The 16986-nt window shown below is 36.0% G+C and overlaps 1 protein-coding gene across 2 annotated transcripts in view; it reads left to right on the top strand.

The window, feature by feature from the left end:
• Positions 1-16986, top strand: part of LOC145686458 (uncharacterized) — a 136753-nt gene that overhangs the window by 87333 nt on the left and 32434 nt on the right. For both annotated transcript variants that reach the window (XM_081759775.1, XM_081759776.1), the window contains one exon: positions 11252-11368. In XM_081759775.1, the coding sequence (XP_081615901.1) occupies positions 11252-11368 (117 nt within the window). The remainder of the gene's footprint in view (positions 1-11251; positions 11369-16986) is intronic.

Here is a 16986-nt window from a genome sequence, read left to right as displayed (position 1 = left end):
TGCATACACACAAACAGGGAGAGAGAGAGAGAGAGAGAGAGAGAGAGAGAGAGAAACGAGTTGAATTGAGTTGATTTTGAGTTAACGTCCCTTTCAGCAGCGAGACTATATAAGACGGGAGCAACTAATTACGTGGAATCCAAACTACATGAGCTCCCGCTGGGAATCGAAGCCAGGTCTTCCATGCCAAAGGCGCGTATGCTAACCGCTTAGCAACGAAGGAGCTCTCAGAGGAAGAGAGAGAAAGAAACACTGTGTAAAATTTTACTTCCCAACTTGAAATATTAGAAAATTTTCCGGTTCCCGAAAGCTAATTGGAAAATGATAATTTGTTGTTGACTAACTTTCCTCTACAGAAATTCAATTTTGTAGCTGAATGTGCAGTTAAATATAGTGGAAAATTTTCCACCTAACATCACTATACACAATATTCAAAATTGTCTGGCTTATGTAAAGTTTTTCCACTTGTTTCTACATCGTAATGAAAATTTTCCGATCCATGAAAATTCCTTTCACTTGTTTCTACAAAGCAATAAAACTTTCCGATTTACAAAAAGTTGTTTTACTTTTTGCTTCAAAATGATGAAAATTTTCCGACTCATAAAAAGTTCTTCAATTTTTCCATATAAGACAGAAAATATTTCGATTCGTGAAAAATTGTTTCACTTGTTCCTACATAGTACTGAAAATGGTCTCAGCCATGAAAATTTTTAGATTCTTTAAACGATATTTCACATTTAAACATTTCTGTACATGAATTCAAACAATTTTATGATTGCTGAGGAACAGTTACTTGATTATTGATATTTATTTAGAACGGAAAATTTTCCGGAAAAAAATAGTGGAAAATTTTCCGAAATGGAAAATTTTGCGCGGAAAATTTTCTACCTCACATCACTATCTACAGTATATGATTTCAATATGAAAACTTCAGTTGGACATATATAAATAGCATTGGATACTATGCCCTTTATGGGTGCCAATTCTGGAATCGAAAATATTTAGTTTTGAGATAAGCAGAAATTGAAAGAGATATCAGAGTATCGAGCAATGTCTGCGGTGGTAATACGATGAATGTTACTATCATTTTTGAACAGCAAGTAAAGAATGATAAGCAAAATAGCTAGGGGACGATGAGTTTGGACAACATTTGCGCATTGGAATAATGAATCACGACAAAAGAAGAAATTAACTTCTGAAATAAATATTCCATTGTGTACATCTCTTGTAAGGATTAATAACTTAGTTTTTACAGAAAGGAAAGATTAGTGTGAGAAATGACTTGATAGATCCAATCTAATATTGAACGTATTGCAGCCATATACGGGCGTCCTGAAAATCAATTTCAGGAATTTTTAATTTATATATATATATACATATATGCATGCCCTAGAATTAGATACTTGCACAAAAGGTACTTCGAAAAATAATGTCAGCTCTTCTGCTCCTACCCCTAGGTCTATGGTTTGTTAGTCATTGTCTTCTGAATAACTGTTCTTGGGCAGAAAATACATACGCTTAGATTTGCTGACGATTTCGTAATGTGGGCAGAGAGTGAGAAAAAATTATAGACAGTCTTAAACAGTATGCGCTAGAGTTACACTTGAAAACAAACAAGAAAAATAAAGATCAAAATAGGGGATCACCTGGTGGAAGAAGTGTAGGAATTATTTTACGTAGGGAATAAAATACGAGCGATAACGTGTGCAAGCAAGATGTAAGATCCAGATTAGCTGAGGCGAAGAAGGCATTTGAAGAAAATCGGAAGTTGCTAGCCGGAGACATCGGCACAAAATTGAAGGAAAGGCTGATGAAAGCATATGAGTGGAGTGTGGCTTTGTATGGATGTGAGACAGTGACACTAGGATGGAGAATGGAAATGGAAGCCTTTAAAATGTGGTGTTGTAGAAAAATATTGAAATTTGTTGGGCGGACAAGATATCAAATGAGAGAGTGTTGGAAATGGTAGGGATGGGGGGAAGGAGTATACTGAAGGACATTTCAAAAAGACGAGATACGATAATTGGACACATTATGAGACATGGAAGAATCATGGTAGTAGCTATGGAGGGAATTGCAGAAAGAAAAATACCTAGACTCCTAGAGAAAGACCACGATTGAAAGATAGGGACCAAATAATATAAGATATAGGGCCGCGTTGGCTGAGCGGTAGAGCGTTCAACTCTAGTAAGTGGGGTCTCTGGCTGAATCCCAGCTCGCGCCAAGTGAATTTTGTGGTGGACAAACACCGTGTGCGTGGATTTTCTCGGGGTTCTCCCATTTCCTCCCACTTTATTCACTCGACCGTTCAATTCATTTCTCATCATCATCATCTCCTTTAGCCTAGCCGCCACAAGCGTTGGACGTAAAACTGAAAGATGTAATTTCATTTCAGTACATGATACCTATGTATAGGGAAAAAAGCCTAGTCTGGCCAAGATAGTAAAGGGCGGAAATCTGTGTCAAACCAAACGAGAGATTGCTGACCTGAGATGATGATTTTCTTCAAAAGGATATTTCTTCTCTTAAAAAATAGGTTAACCTTGCGAGGCCCCAGGATCATATACTTCGAGAAACCCTGTATGTCCTAGGGTGTATATTTCAAAGTTTCATTGACGTACTGTTAGTAGGTACGAAGATATAAAATATTTTGGAACAAAAACAATCCAAAAGTATGACTTTTCACAGAGAGAGAGAGAGAATGAGAGGGTGTCTATATATCTATACGATATTCCGTAACGTTAGATGTAAGAAGAATTGCATAAGCCGCGCTTACACCACTCGAATGACACCTTTTAGCGAATCATATGCCGATTCGGTGGTTTTAAAATCGTTAAGAATTACTTTTGTTATGGTATTGAAATGGGTGAAGGATAAGATGAAATTTTAAAAACAAAAATAAACATACAAAAAATCTTTGACTCGTTTTTGCTGTACACTGTGGTATCAGTATTATTACTATTAACATTTAGGGGTGAGTGGAACAGAGATAAATATTAGTGGCGCCGTGCACTGTAGAAAATAAAATGCGGCGTACCATAGGGATCAATTCTTGGGGCACTACTGTTTTTGATATATATATATATATATATATATATATATATATATATATATATATATATATATATATATATAAATGATCTTCCGGATAATTTAAACTTCGAAGAAAACACATTATTCGCGGATGACACAAGTATAGCAATAGCAGGCGAAAACTAACAACAATTAGCTACTAACATAACAAATACCGTAAAAGAGCTAACAAACTGGTTTGACCATAATAAATTAATAGTAAATTCAGAAAAAAAACCTTGTCAATAAGCTTTAAATTAACTAACAACAATCTAGATAAAGGAAGTATAAAAATAGGAGAAAACTAAATAAAACAAGTTAGGTACGTAAAATTTTTAGGTGTTCGCATATCAGAAAATTTAAAATGAGATTATCATATAGAAAAAATTGCTAATAGGCTAAGAAAAAACGTGTTTCGCTGTACAAATTATTAAAAACACTATAAACCGAAATACAGCAAAAACATGACATTTCTGCTCATTTGAATCGATACTAAGGAATGGATTAATATTTTGGGGAAATACTGTAAAAAGTAGAGATATATTTGTTCTCCAAAAAAGAGTTGCACGAATCCTGGCTGGTGTAGAACTGCAAGAGTCCTGTAGGAAATATTTTAAAGAACTAGCTATAGTGCCTTTACGGTGTTTATATATATATTGCTTAATAGAATTTGTAAGAGCCAGTATAAATGAGTACACAACAAACAGTGACGTGACGTGCATGGTTACAGCACAAGAAAAAAATACTTAATTTACATCCACCAAACCATAGAACAGCAATGTACGAAAAGGGAGTAAAGTATGCTGGCATTATGCTATACAATATGTTACCAAACAAATTAAAAAAACTGAAATCTAATGTTGTATTTAAAAGAAAATTAAAAGACTACCTATTGTCTTATTGCTTCTATACAATAGATGAATATAATCAATGAAATAGTCACAATGTAAATAGTAATAGTAAATTAACAAGATAGGTCCATTAATGTATAAGATATATTGTAATATTGGTATAATGATATTTCAACAACTATAATGTATAAATGTATGAATTATGTTTAACAAATGTGTGTAATATATGTACTGCTTCAATTAAGCATGACGAATGCTATATACTGTCGGAAAATAATTGCCAAGTTTATACAGAATAGAGGATAAACGAAATGAAATGAAATGAAACGAAATGAAGCGAGCATAACATCTAAACAGGAGATTTTCAGTACTACATTCTTGAAAATTTTCATCACGAGCCTATAAGAGTAAGTCCTTTAGTAAACTAAACTTTTTCAGTACTTTTTTTTTTTAAATAATTAATTACCATTTATTTATGACAGTGATCCTGGAATATATTCGTAGTTCATATTGGGAAACCCCAAACAAAGCAGTACCATATAGATTTTTTTGTTTGTTTGTTTGTTAAAAAAATTACAAAACTATTTAGGCACTGAAAAACTATTAATCTGTTCCGTTCCCTGCTCTCATGCTGTACGGTTTCCTTTACTCCAGTCACCATTGCTGTCATCTGTTTTCATCACTTTTACATCAGATGTTTTCTTAAGTTCTCTAATTCAATTTTGTTAAGTTTAATTTCAGAGTTCACTGTGCGAGTTACAGATGGTTGTTCCAAGTCTATGGTTCTAAATTCGATCGCTAGGTAACATGAACACGCCCATGAATGAAATGGGGTTACTTTGAAAGTGCTGTACGTTGACTTGTAGAGAAGGCGGCTGTTGTGTATATAAACAATCATGTAGCTCCGAAAATTACGGACTTGAGGGAAGGCTACATCCCTTTCCGGTATTGGTATGGTTACAGCCAAATAAGTAAACAATATATGACAAAAAGGTAGCATGTGTCAGAAAAACACATGAATGCTGTATTAAATCGCAACCAAACTGGCGGCCCTACTGCTCCCTATTGGACATAATAGATATTGGAGACTCGGGCGTAACCCTGTAATACGAAAAGTACGTTCGTTGGTGCGACTTGAAAACCTAAGTTTCAAGAACAATAGCGAAGACAATAGAATGTTAACGTTCGGTCGCGACTAAATCACATAATTGCACAAGATTTTCATTTGATAAAGAAATGTAAGTGTCGAGGTTATATGCTCTGTCCCTAAACATAACATGGAGAGGAAAACAGTTGAAAGCTGTACGAATGCCATCTTGTATGGTATACGTGGAAGTGATTCTGAACGAGGCATGGGTGTACTTGTCGGAACGTGTAAGAAAGGTCACGCGGGTCTCCATGATTCCACAGGTCGTTTTGATTGGGTACGTGAATATGTGGAACGTTTCCCACGCGGCTATATGGTTGTTATTTCTATAATGGCAAACTTACACTGCGCAAAGTGAACAAAAAGGCTGTAATAAATGGAGATTATTACCAGATAAATATTTTTGTGCCACTATTCCGCCATGATATTCCATCCGTATATGGCAGCGACACATCTTGCATGATCAATCACCAGGACAAAGCGTCCAGTTACACAATGAAGACCACAGTGACGTACATGGAGCAAATATGACCTAAAACAAGAATTTATGCAATCCCTTTTAAACATTCCTGCAAAATCCTTGATGCATCTTCCATAAAGTTTTGTTAGTTCACATTGTCATGATTCTCATCGACCTGGAAAATCTGGAAAAGCCAGGGAATTCAGTTTATACGTAAAATGTCCTGGGAAAGTCAGGGAATTTTAAGTATGTTTTACTTTTCAGAAGAAGTGTCTTTTTTTTTTTTTTTTATCTTACCCATCTGTTTGTACGTCTGTCTGTCTTACCCATATTTTGTTATAAAATAATTTATTTATTTATTTATTTGCAAAACTTCTCTTGCTACACACACACTATAATATAAATGTACATATAGTATAGATGGGGAATACCTGGTCGGAAAAAACTATAGTTGGGTCATTCCATGTGAAATCAACAAATTAAACAGGGATTTCAGACCCGACCATCTTAGATTTTTACCAAATTTTAGTATTTCGTAGGGATGGTCGAGATATGGAATTGTGCAAAGTTGTAGCTTCCTGTGTGGCGAGGTTTCTGAATTATGGGGGCTCAAAAATACGAAAAAATCGTCTACTTTGGTACACACACGAAACTTTCGGACAACACTGCTCTTGATCTAATTGATGTAAAGAGCTGATTCTTGTTTTGTTTGAAAGAGCATAAAATAAGCTTTCCAACGATATATCGCATGCTTAGTTTGGGATGAATATCTATTTAAGGTCACCCAGTGTGACCTTTTGACCTTGAACTTTTGAGAATGCATATCTTCGATTGTTCTAAAACTTGCATATAATTTACACACAAGCTTACTCTATAACATAACGGAAATAGAAGTTGGGACAGTAATGGGAACTTTCAATAAAATTGTTTTTTTAGTAACAATTTGTTTGTACCAGACAGAGTTTTAATGTGTAAAGCAGTTTGCAGCACTGTAGCATTGCACAAGAGCATGATAGATTGCGCAGTCATCTGCTACAGAAAGGTTTGGAAGATTGAGAGGTGTGGATACGTTAGCAAGAGGAATGTGTTAATAGGGGACAGTCCATACATTCAAATGTAGCGATTGAGGTGTTTATGTGCTGGTGCTGACTTTGTACTTGAAAACAGAAGCTTGATTGTGGTGTCTGTTAAGTCAGTGTTCCAATGGTCAGTCTTATTTAACGAATTATTATAGCAGAATAATGTCCGTCAAGATTCAAGAAGACAGTTTGCTGCAATGCATTTAATATAGAAGGTCATGGAAATGTCAAAAGAAATTTGAGAAATGTGTTGCCGTGGATGATTTCAAAGTGTTCATCGCTAAAAGATGGATTTAAAATTTGTGATTCCTGTCGTAAGAATCTAGCAACACCTTGTGATGCGAGTGCGACTCCTGTAATAACAGAGAGTGTGATGATTAGCAGCACAGATGCTGGAAATAGTGATATTGAGCAGTGCGTCAAAGAAAGTGCGTTAGAATCTCTGAACCGCACCCCAAAAATCACAAAATTATTAGACATTTCTACAGAGTATGGGAAGCAAAATGCAGCAGAAAGTGAAATTATAATGCAGTTGAAAGAAAAAATTCGAACAGCGGATAGAAGTGTGCAAGTAAAATTGCTAACTGTACTTCCAAAAAGTTGACCTGTCAGAAAACATCAGCAAGAATTTCACTGCACTAACTACATGGCTCGTAAAGCAAAAGCATTCCCCCCCCCCAAAAAAAAAAAAAAAAACTTTTGTAGTTTGGACACGATAGCTGTCGCTTTATTATTATTATTATTATTATTATTATTATTATTATTATTATTATTATTATTATTATTATTATTATTACATTAAATGCAGTATTGCAAACTGCTTTACACATTAAAACTGTCTGGTACAAACAAATTGTTACTAAAAAAACAATTTTATTGAAAGTTCCCATTACTGTCCCAACTTCTATTTCCGTTATGTTACAGAGTAAGCTTCTGTGTACATTACATGCGAGTTTTAGAAAAATCGAAGATATGCATTCTCAAAAGTTCAAGGTCAAAAGGCCATACTGGGTACCTTAAATAGATATTCTTCCCAAACTAAGCATGCGATATATCGTTGGAAAGCTTATTTTATGCTCTTTCAAACAAAACAAGAATCAACTCTTTACGCCAATTAGATCAAGAGCAGTGTTGTCCGAAAGTTTCGTGTATGTACCAAAGTGGTCGATTTTTTCGTATTTTTGAGCCCCATAATTCAGAAACTTCGTCATACAGGAAGCTACAACTTTGCACAATTCCATATCTCGACAATCCCTACGAAATACTAAAATTTGGTAAAAATCTAAGATGGTCGGGTTGTGGGCTTTGCTGATTTCACATGGAATGACCCAGTTCCTTTTTTATATTATACGAGTATATAGACTTGGAAATTTGCAAATAATGCCCTGGAAAAGTCAGGGAATTTGTTATCGCCAAATGAGTGTAGATTTTGATTGTTGAAACGAGCGTTGGGCCGTCGACAGCCGCGCACATTTCATGATCTTTGGAAACTTCATCAAGAGGAAAGGAAGATCGAAGTGTGCTTCAACCCTGTGCCCTTCAGTGCAAAGCGATAGCTATCACATAAGATTTGCACATCGAAATCAATTGCTGGTGGCACGGTATTTCTTAAACTGGTAAAGATACCAAATTCGTTACCATGAACCTGGAACCACCCTGGAGGAAAAAAAAAGTTCTAATCCTTCTCACTCTTAACGAAATACCATCTTTACTATGTAGACCCTTGTGCACAATGTCTTATAAGTAAGTAATTTCTTTTTGAATAATATTTAAGAAAAGCAACACTCTCTGCCGAACTTCCTTTCTAAGTATTCTCGCCTTTGACGTTTTTCCTCCTGTAACTTTTACCCATGATCATATGTGTTTGTTATGAGTCTTGGATACTTCCATTCCGTCCAGCCTCCTTCTGCTCTTCCATTAATGAAGCTGAGTTCACTTGGCCAAAATATTTTTCTAAATCCACACCACATACATTTCTTAAGAATGAAATCTCTTTTTCAGCCTTAATTCAATTACAGATAACTTCTTTCTTTGTGCAAAGTGGAGAGAGAGAGAGAGGAAGCATGTTTGTAGCTTATATCGTTAAGAGAGTACTTTTATATTGCTTTCTAATATAAGAGGAAAAACGACAATACAAATACCTAATACGTACTTAAAACTGTGCTGATACATCACGACTTCCTCTATACGTCTTTTGTTCGCTCAGGTGTAGCATGATTGTGAATTATAGACATTTCTATTTGCGATTTGGTTCTCCAAATTTACATAAAGATTTAATGCATAAAGAGCTTATAACAGTTAATAGCCTTTAAAATTTGTTGATATTCAACTTAGTTTCCGATTTTATGTCATATTTTAGCTTTTATTCCAAAAGCATTGTAAAGATGAAAAAGAGATTAAATTGAAAGATAACAGAAAAGGGATAGGAATAAAATGCTTCTTTCTCTAAGTATGTCTAAATATACTTACTTATGGAAACTAGTGGATGCGTATTTAATATTAGAAGAAAATTGTTTTTATCTTGCGTCTTGGACATGAAAATCACAACATAGTTTTTTCAGAAAGACATTGTCTAGTCCTTTTATCAATGTATTTTTTTACCACTATACTGGTCACTAAAAGTAGTTGTAAGTTCTGTCTATCCTTAAAAATTTATTTTTCAATATAAGACCTTTGTAAATAAATAAATAAATAAATAAAAAGAAGAGCTTAATCCACATGTGAAAATTCTTGGTTTTGACACTTCGTAGATATTACAATTTCAGAAAATACTTCAAGATTCCAAAATCATTACTGCCTATAACTACGGTACTTATAATACAGGGGGTAGACAAAAATATCTAAAAGCACTTCATACAGGACACGTAAGTTTGGCCCTCCACTGTACAACACATGTTGCGGTTGCCGATAGTTTTTTGTTTTCAGTGTGTCATATCGACCTTCCTCTTCCGTCAGCAGTAACCAGTTCACCTGTGAGTGTGAAAGTGGTGCAGTAAAATGGGCGACCTAACAGACTTCCAAAGAGGCATGATCGTTGGTGCCTGTCTGGTTGGAGCTTCAGCAGCAACAGTGGCGAACATTGTGGGGGCATCGAAAGGCACTGTGTCCAATGTCACGAGGACATACACAATTCATGGGCAAACGACGTCTGCAAAGCACAACAGTGGTCGAAAGACAATCCTGTTGGATAAGGACCGGAGGGCATTAAAACGGATTGTAGCAGCTAAAAAGAAGACCACTGCAATGAAGATTACGTCTGAACTCAATTCCGGCCTACAGAACCCGGTTTCATCGAAAACAGTGCGACGGGAACTTCATAAAATGAAAATTCATGGCAGAGCCGCTATCCCTAAACCCCTGGACACAGCAGTAAATGCGAAGAAGCGTATCCAGTGGTGCAAGGACCATAAGGCGTGGACTCATGAGCAGTGGAAACGCGTAATGTGGTCCGATGAATCGACCTTCACCTTGCTTCCAACAACCGGTCGTGTTTACGTATGAAGAACACCGTCGCAGGCCTATGATACAGACTGTCTGCTCCCAACTGTAAAGCATAGGGGTGGTTCTGTTACAGTATGGGCAGTGATATCGTGGTTTTCTGCAAGTCTCATCATAGCCCTGCATGGAATGATGAATGCTAAAGCGTATGAGGCCATTTGGAAGGGGGGGCCAGGTTTTACCCAAGGCCCAAATATTGTTCTCTGATATTGATGGCATTTACCAAGATGATTTGGCACCGTGTCGCGCTGCAAAAACGGTGAAATAATGGTTTGAGAAGAAGCGATCACACCTCCCCTGGGTCCCACAATCACCAGATCTGATCATCATTGAGCCATTGTGGTCTGAGTTACAAAGGCGTGTTCGGTCTCATTATCCTCCACCAGCATCCCTTAAGGATCTGGAGCATGTTTTGGAGGAACAATGGTATAAAATTCCACACACCACGATTCAGGAGCTGTATACGCCCATTCCAGCTGTATACGTCGGATCCAAGCTGTTTTGGACGAAAAAGGAGGCCCCACGCCATACTAGGAATGATTTTCACACTGCAAACGTTTTAGATTTTTTTTTTTTTTTTGTGTGTCTAACCCCTGTATAATCCAATGTTTTTATCTTCAACCAATTAGGTTACAAAGTTTTCATATTATGTAGTGATTCTCTTGTCTAGGATGCGAGGTAATAATATATTTTTCCAGTATGTAAAGATACTTCTTTCCTGTTGTTAATCAGAATATATATATATATATATATATATATATATATATATATATATATATATAACGAACATGATTCACTTTTTTTTTCGAAGAGACAGTAGAGATTCCGATGATGATAATTTTTGTCAAATAATCCCTATCCAAATTTAAATTATCTATTTTCGTTTAGTAAAATACGATTATATAAAATACTATCCATTAAGCATTGAAGATCATATCTAAAATAAATGTCAGGTTCCTGCTTCTGTCAGAAATTCTAAATACACTTCTCGTTAGAATATTAAGGTACATTATTTTCATTATTATTCATTGATGTAAGGAAAATAAAAGAATCCATTATGCTTTATTTGTTAAAAAAATATATTGCTCATGTGAGTTATTTCCAATTTTGCATTAATTTTTTTTTTTTATTTATTTAATTATAGCATTGTGAAGCTCCTGCTAGAGGAAATGAACCCAGGGGATCTTCTTAAGATCTATGCTTGGAAAAATACTCGGTTACAAAATCTTGCTAGCTGTGCACTACGTGCGAGGGCAAACTGGTAATGATGTTAATTATTTTAAAGTGATGTAGCGAGTAATATATATATATATATATATATATATATATATATATATATATATAAGGTACAATAGAAGGGAATATGATTTTAAACGCATACAAATAAAAGTTTAATTTCACTTTATTTCCATTAATAGGAGATGAAATCAACATAACTGTATTGCTGGAACTATTTCTTTGGTACTAACAGTTCTGTGATCATAGCAACGAAAAGTACCAGATACGTACGAAATCCATGTAGTGATGAAACTGTTGCATAGTTGTTGCAGCAATCAGAATATGCTTACATAAACAAACCTTGTGTCTCATGGAGTACCGTGCCATGGGGAAGAACCGGGGGGCGACGGCCCCGGGCGCCGAAGTAAGGGGACGCAAAATTCAGGAGGAAAAAGAAAAGAAAGAAAGAAAAAAAAAGAGAAGAAAAGTTACTTCGAATGTTTTCGAGTATTTTTCAATCTAATATTTAATTTAAGCAGAGTCAGATTTATACTTCTTGCGTCTCTAGACACTTGTTAAAAGCGGCGCCCCACCCACATGTGCACATATTTAAAACGGAAAGTAAAAAAAATAAAAAGTGCTCAAAATCAAGGAAAAGCAGGGTTTATTTTTAAAAATTTTCGTACTCTTTGCGCCAACCATGGTAGCGCTTCGCGGCTGGTCTGTGGACCTCACTCATATGTAGGGGGCGCCGTCGTATAATCTCGCCCCGGGCGCTGATTTTCCACGGCATGGCATTGGTCTAATGTCGTTCTTCTTTTATTATAGCGAAGTTGCACTGTTAATACCAAAGAAATTTCCCGTGCAATGTAAAATAATATACGTAACAATAGCTAAAGAAATGACAAATAACTTACGTGGTCTTGAGACTGCAAAAACACAGTCTCTACAGAGTAAGCCCTGGGCAATTTGTCACCCCGTGTAATGCCATATTTGCCGCCCTCCTTTCTCCAGAAAGAACAAATCTTAAAAGCCACGATTTTAAGTATGCTTCCCCATCATGAAGAACGAATAAAGGGGAAAAGCACTCGCACTCAGAAAGGCCTACACTCTACAAATACAATCTCGTTGTGTCTGTTTTTTTCTCTTTAATAATAATCTATTATGTTAGTAAAAGATGAAGCAAACACCTACAACGATAACGTGTATTTATGTTGCTTATTTTATTTTTTATTTAGGGCAGAAAGTGCCATATTAACTTGCACTAGCTATATAATAGAATAAAAAGAAGAAAATGGGATATCGAGTGTCATAAAAAATGTTGATCTACAACGATTATTTTTCCGTTATCATGTAAAGGTGTTCGTTTATCCGTTGTTATAGCAATTGATCTGGTTACTAAGGAAACGGTTCTAGTTTCCAAGTGCTTGTTTATAGTTGAATACAAAGATATAACGAGCCTAGATGTCGTGTAACGCGAACGCATATTTCATAGGTAAAAAGTGATTGATAATTATAGCAAGATATAATGCGTTTCAAGTAATTTATCTGGTGTGTTATCTTTTAATAAGTTTATAGTTGAATAGAAAGATATACAAATACAAAATGAATGCAAAAGTTAGTGGCAGCGAATTATATGTGTTGTTTACCACAAAATATTGACAAAATCGAATTGTGGCGTTATACGCCTGCAGAGGAAAGATGGTAATTCTTTTTATAGAATTCAATATCAATCTTCAATCTCAATATATGAGCTTGCAATTCCAGTGCAACTATAGCTCTTGTACCTTTATTTCTTGATTTTCCTTCTACATCTGTTAATTTTTTTCTAAAAAACTTACTTTCATCTTCAGTGGTAATGAACTTGTATGTGGCAAAGGCAAGACTATTTTTCGTTTCAAAACTGTGATAACTAACTAAATGGAACAGGCGTTCGCTACTGTTCGAGAATTGAATTCTTGTATTTGACAACATTCAAACAATTCATGCTGAGATTTGTTTGACCATTTGCTTTAGCGCTGTCCGTGTGGCCTTAAACTAATGCAATCTAACTAACTAACTATCTCTATGGCCTATGAAACCCGGAGGTTCAATGCCGCATTCACAAAAGCTCTCCACTGACTTCTATCCTTAGCCAACTGGATCCAGTTTCTACTCTGTATTCCTATTTCTGCGAGGTTCATCTTAATATTGTCCTCCCATCTGTGCCTAGGTCTTTCTAATGGTCGCTTTCCGGTTGGTCTTCCAGTTAAGACTTTGAAAGCGTTTCTACTTTCTTCCATTCTGGCTACACGAACTGCCCATCTAAGCCTCCTAGACTTGATGACCCTAACAGTGTTCGGTAAACCGTGTAAGTTATGTAGTTCCTCGTTATGAAGTTTCCGCTATTCCCGTTCCTCTTGGGTTCGAATATTCGTCTCAGAATCTTGTTCTCAAACACTTTCAGTCTACGTTCTTCCCTCAGAATAAGCGACCATGTTTCGCAACCATACAAAACGACAGACATGATTATCGTTTTATGTATTTTAAGCTTCAAATTCTTCGACAGAATTCGCGACGACAAGAGATTTTGAACTGAATAATAACACGAATTCCCTGCTTTTAGCCGACATTTAATTTCTTCGTGAATATGGTTTTCGTCTGTTAATATTGATCCTAGAATTTGAAAGTATCCACTTTATCAAAAGTATTGTTTAATATTTAAATGCATCCATAATTTGCCGTATTACTATCCCGACGAACTTCCATGTATTTAGTTTTCTCTGCACTTACTTCTAAACCAATCTTCTTGTAAGCGTTTAATAAGACCTCTGCATTTCTTTCTATTGTTTTCCTATCATCCCCTATTAAATTTACATCATCAGCATACGCCATAACCTGGTGTATACCATTCAATTCTAAGCCCTGGTTGCTATCTTTGATTTTCTTTATAGCGTATTCCAGGACAAAGTTTAATAATAATGGCGACAACGCATCTCCTTGTTTCAAGCCATTCTCGATGTGAAAGCTCGTGAACGAAAATTTTCCTTCCCGGACTTTACTTTCGGATTCATTTAAACATATCTTAATTAATCTAATTAGCTTTTTCGGTATTCCAAATTCTGTAAGAATGTTTTACAATATTTCTCTCTTAACCGAGTCGTAAGCCTTTCTAAAATCAATAAATAGTTGATGTACCGGGACATTGTATTCCCACTTCTTTTCCAGTATCTGTCGAATAATAAGTATTTGGTCGATAGTTGATCGATTTCGTCTAAATCCAAATCTTCACTGATAATCTCCAATAATTTCATCTGCATATGGGGTCAATCTTGCTAATAGAATGTTTGAAAGGATTTTATGGGATGTTGACAGAAGAGAAATGCTTCGATAATTATTACAATCAGTTTTACTGATGCGACCTAAACATGATTTATGAATGTAGTATTCAATAGAAGGTCAGCTAGTAAAATTAAAGTACCATCATCATAAAGTCTGTTTCCTACAAGAAATATTTATTTTAAATAATATAGTTATAATAGATTTTTTCGCACCTCGAAACGCCGCCCTGTACAAATGCACATGTTGCACATATGGTAGAGCTGGCCCTGAGTCTCTATCAGCAAAAAGTTGTGCTTCCGATATGTTCGATCCTAGACCATGTAAGTATGTGATGGACAACATCGCTGGTTTTTACAAGGTTCTCTCTCCTTTTACAACCTTCATTCCTCCAATTCCTTCATCATTAACCATAAGATATTAATGTAAGGATTTTGTGAACTTCTAATATAATATTAAAATAATGTAGAAGATTTTTTTCCTTTTTCTATTTCCAGTTTCATTTATTTATGTATTTTCTTCTAAACTTTTCTTGCAGTAACATTTTTTGACTGTTTACTATTGCAAGTTTCCCTTGTATAAGAAAGTGCCATCTATGCCTGCATGCATGTACTAACTTATCATTAAATTCCGTATTAATAATAAGTGAGTAATCATATATATATATATAATTTTTTATTTATTTATTTATTTTTGATACTTAACGGTGTATTTCTTTTACATATGCAATAAAGAAATAAACACACAATAATTTCAGCAGAATAAAAATTATGAATGCACAATGAATAGATTATAGAAATAGAAATAACATAATGAAATCTCTAGAAATATAAATAAAATTGAGCATATTTGTTTTGTATTACGTTTCAAAAATTTTCTGAAATCCCTTTTACATTAAAAGTGTACTTAATGCTTGTAGTTATTCTATTGTTCGCTTGTTTCTGTTGTACTAGAGGAGAAACACGTCCTCCAGTTCCCTTCCAGGCGGCAACGTACCAAGAATTGATGAAACGTTGCCACGTTGGAACGCAATGAATATACGTTGGATTAAGAAGGATGCTGAACGAACATCTCTAGAAACGATAGATATGCGTCTGCCTACCTCTCTGATAAAATCAAGGCTTCTAGAACCCCATGCTCCACTGGTCTCGATGGCTGTTGGAGCAAAAATAAATTTATCGAGAAGATTATTGTATTTCCTTTCCTTTTCTGCCTCTCTACGTCAAGCAACTTCTCCAGCAACAGTCAATGGGAGGCTTGAATGGGCAAATGTGTCCGAACATGTAAAATCCCATACTAGTGATTTGCCTCTCATCCAAGATATTAATGTCATGCCGTCAGGTCGTTTACCATCGGAACGACAACAACCTGACGGTTCACGAATCGAAGGAATTCCTGCCGTCGTGAGGGCTCACAAAATGATGTCATTAACAGATGAATGTCAGGTGTTTCTGCCAATGCTATGCTCTTCATGCAAGAGAGACCATGCAGGCCGCGTTGGGTAACTTGATGCCCGCAAGCTGGACAGCGATGTGGCTCACAAACAGCTGAACCTAGTCTTAGGGCTACTGCGATTCGAAAGGTTTCATTAGACATGTGAAGACCTAATTGGGGGGAAGGTAACGCATTTAACCATGCCCCAGCATGGGGGGGATGACGCAGCAAGAAGTCTGGCTTTATCCTCTGGAACAGCAACGGATTGTAAAAGAAGTTCATGAAAATCTGCTGCTATTGGTGTGTACCAAGATGCCTGAGAACCTCTTTTGCTGATTTCTGGAAGGTCCGTGTCTGTTATATTTATCCATTTGCTAGAGCCTTCTTGAACTATCCCATCTGGATCCAGGGTTAACCTTGAGAAAGGAGAGCCTCGATTAAACGAAGAGATCCGTGGTAGAACGCTAGAAAGGTAGGAATCGCCATATCAACGGTTCGTCGAAAACCAAGGCCTCCTAATCCAACAGGTAAGGATGCTTGCATCCAAGAGTCGTCACTCAAGGGGAGCAGTTCAAAATTGACTCCAGACCCATTTTGAGGATATGATCATATTTCTTCAGCAGTGGAGTCTCATTCCAAGACGGAAAGCACCGTAGGAAGTAGTTTTAGGCGAGGGATTGACAATGAAGCACGTAAAAGAGAAAAAGCTGCGTGTGCTGAAATCGAGTCAAGACGAGACAGAAAATAGTCTAATTTGGATGTTTTGTTTCATAGCACAGTTGTAAATGCTTCCTTTGTGAGAGCAGAACCTAAAAGACAAGCATCCTGTTTGGTTAAGAGACGTATTCCTGGGGCAACTTCTCCAAATCTTTTGAATAATTGATCGGATATAACTTCATCTGATCCAAG

Source organism: Thermobia domestica, chromosome 5 (genome assembly GCF_964235325.1).
Source record: "Thermobia domestica chromosome 5, izTheDome1.hap1.1, whole genome shotgun sequence".
In the NCBI taxonomy this organism is placed as follows: domain Eukaryota; kingdom Metazoa; phylum Arthropoda; class Insecta; order Zygentoma; family Lepismatidae; genus Thermobia; species Thermobia domestica.
The sequence above is the reverse complement of the archived record's forward strand: the minus strand, read 5'-3'. Positions and strand labels throughout refer to the sequence as shown.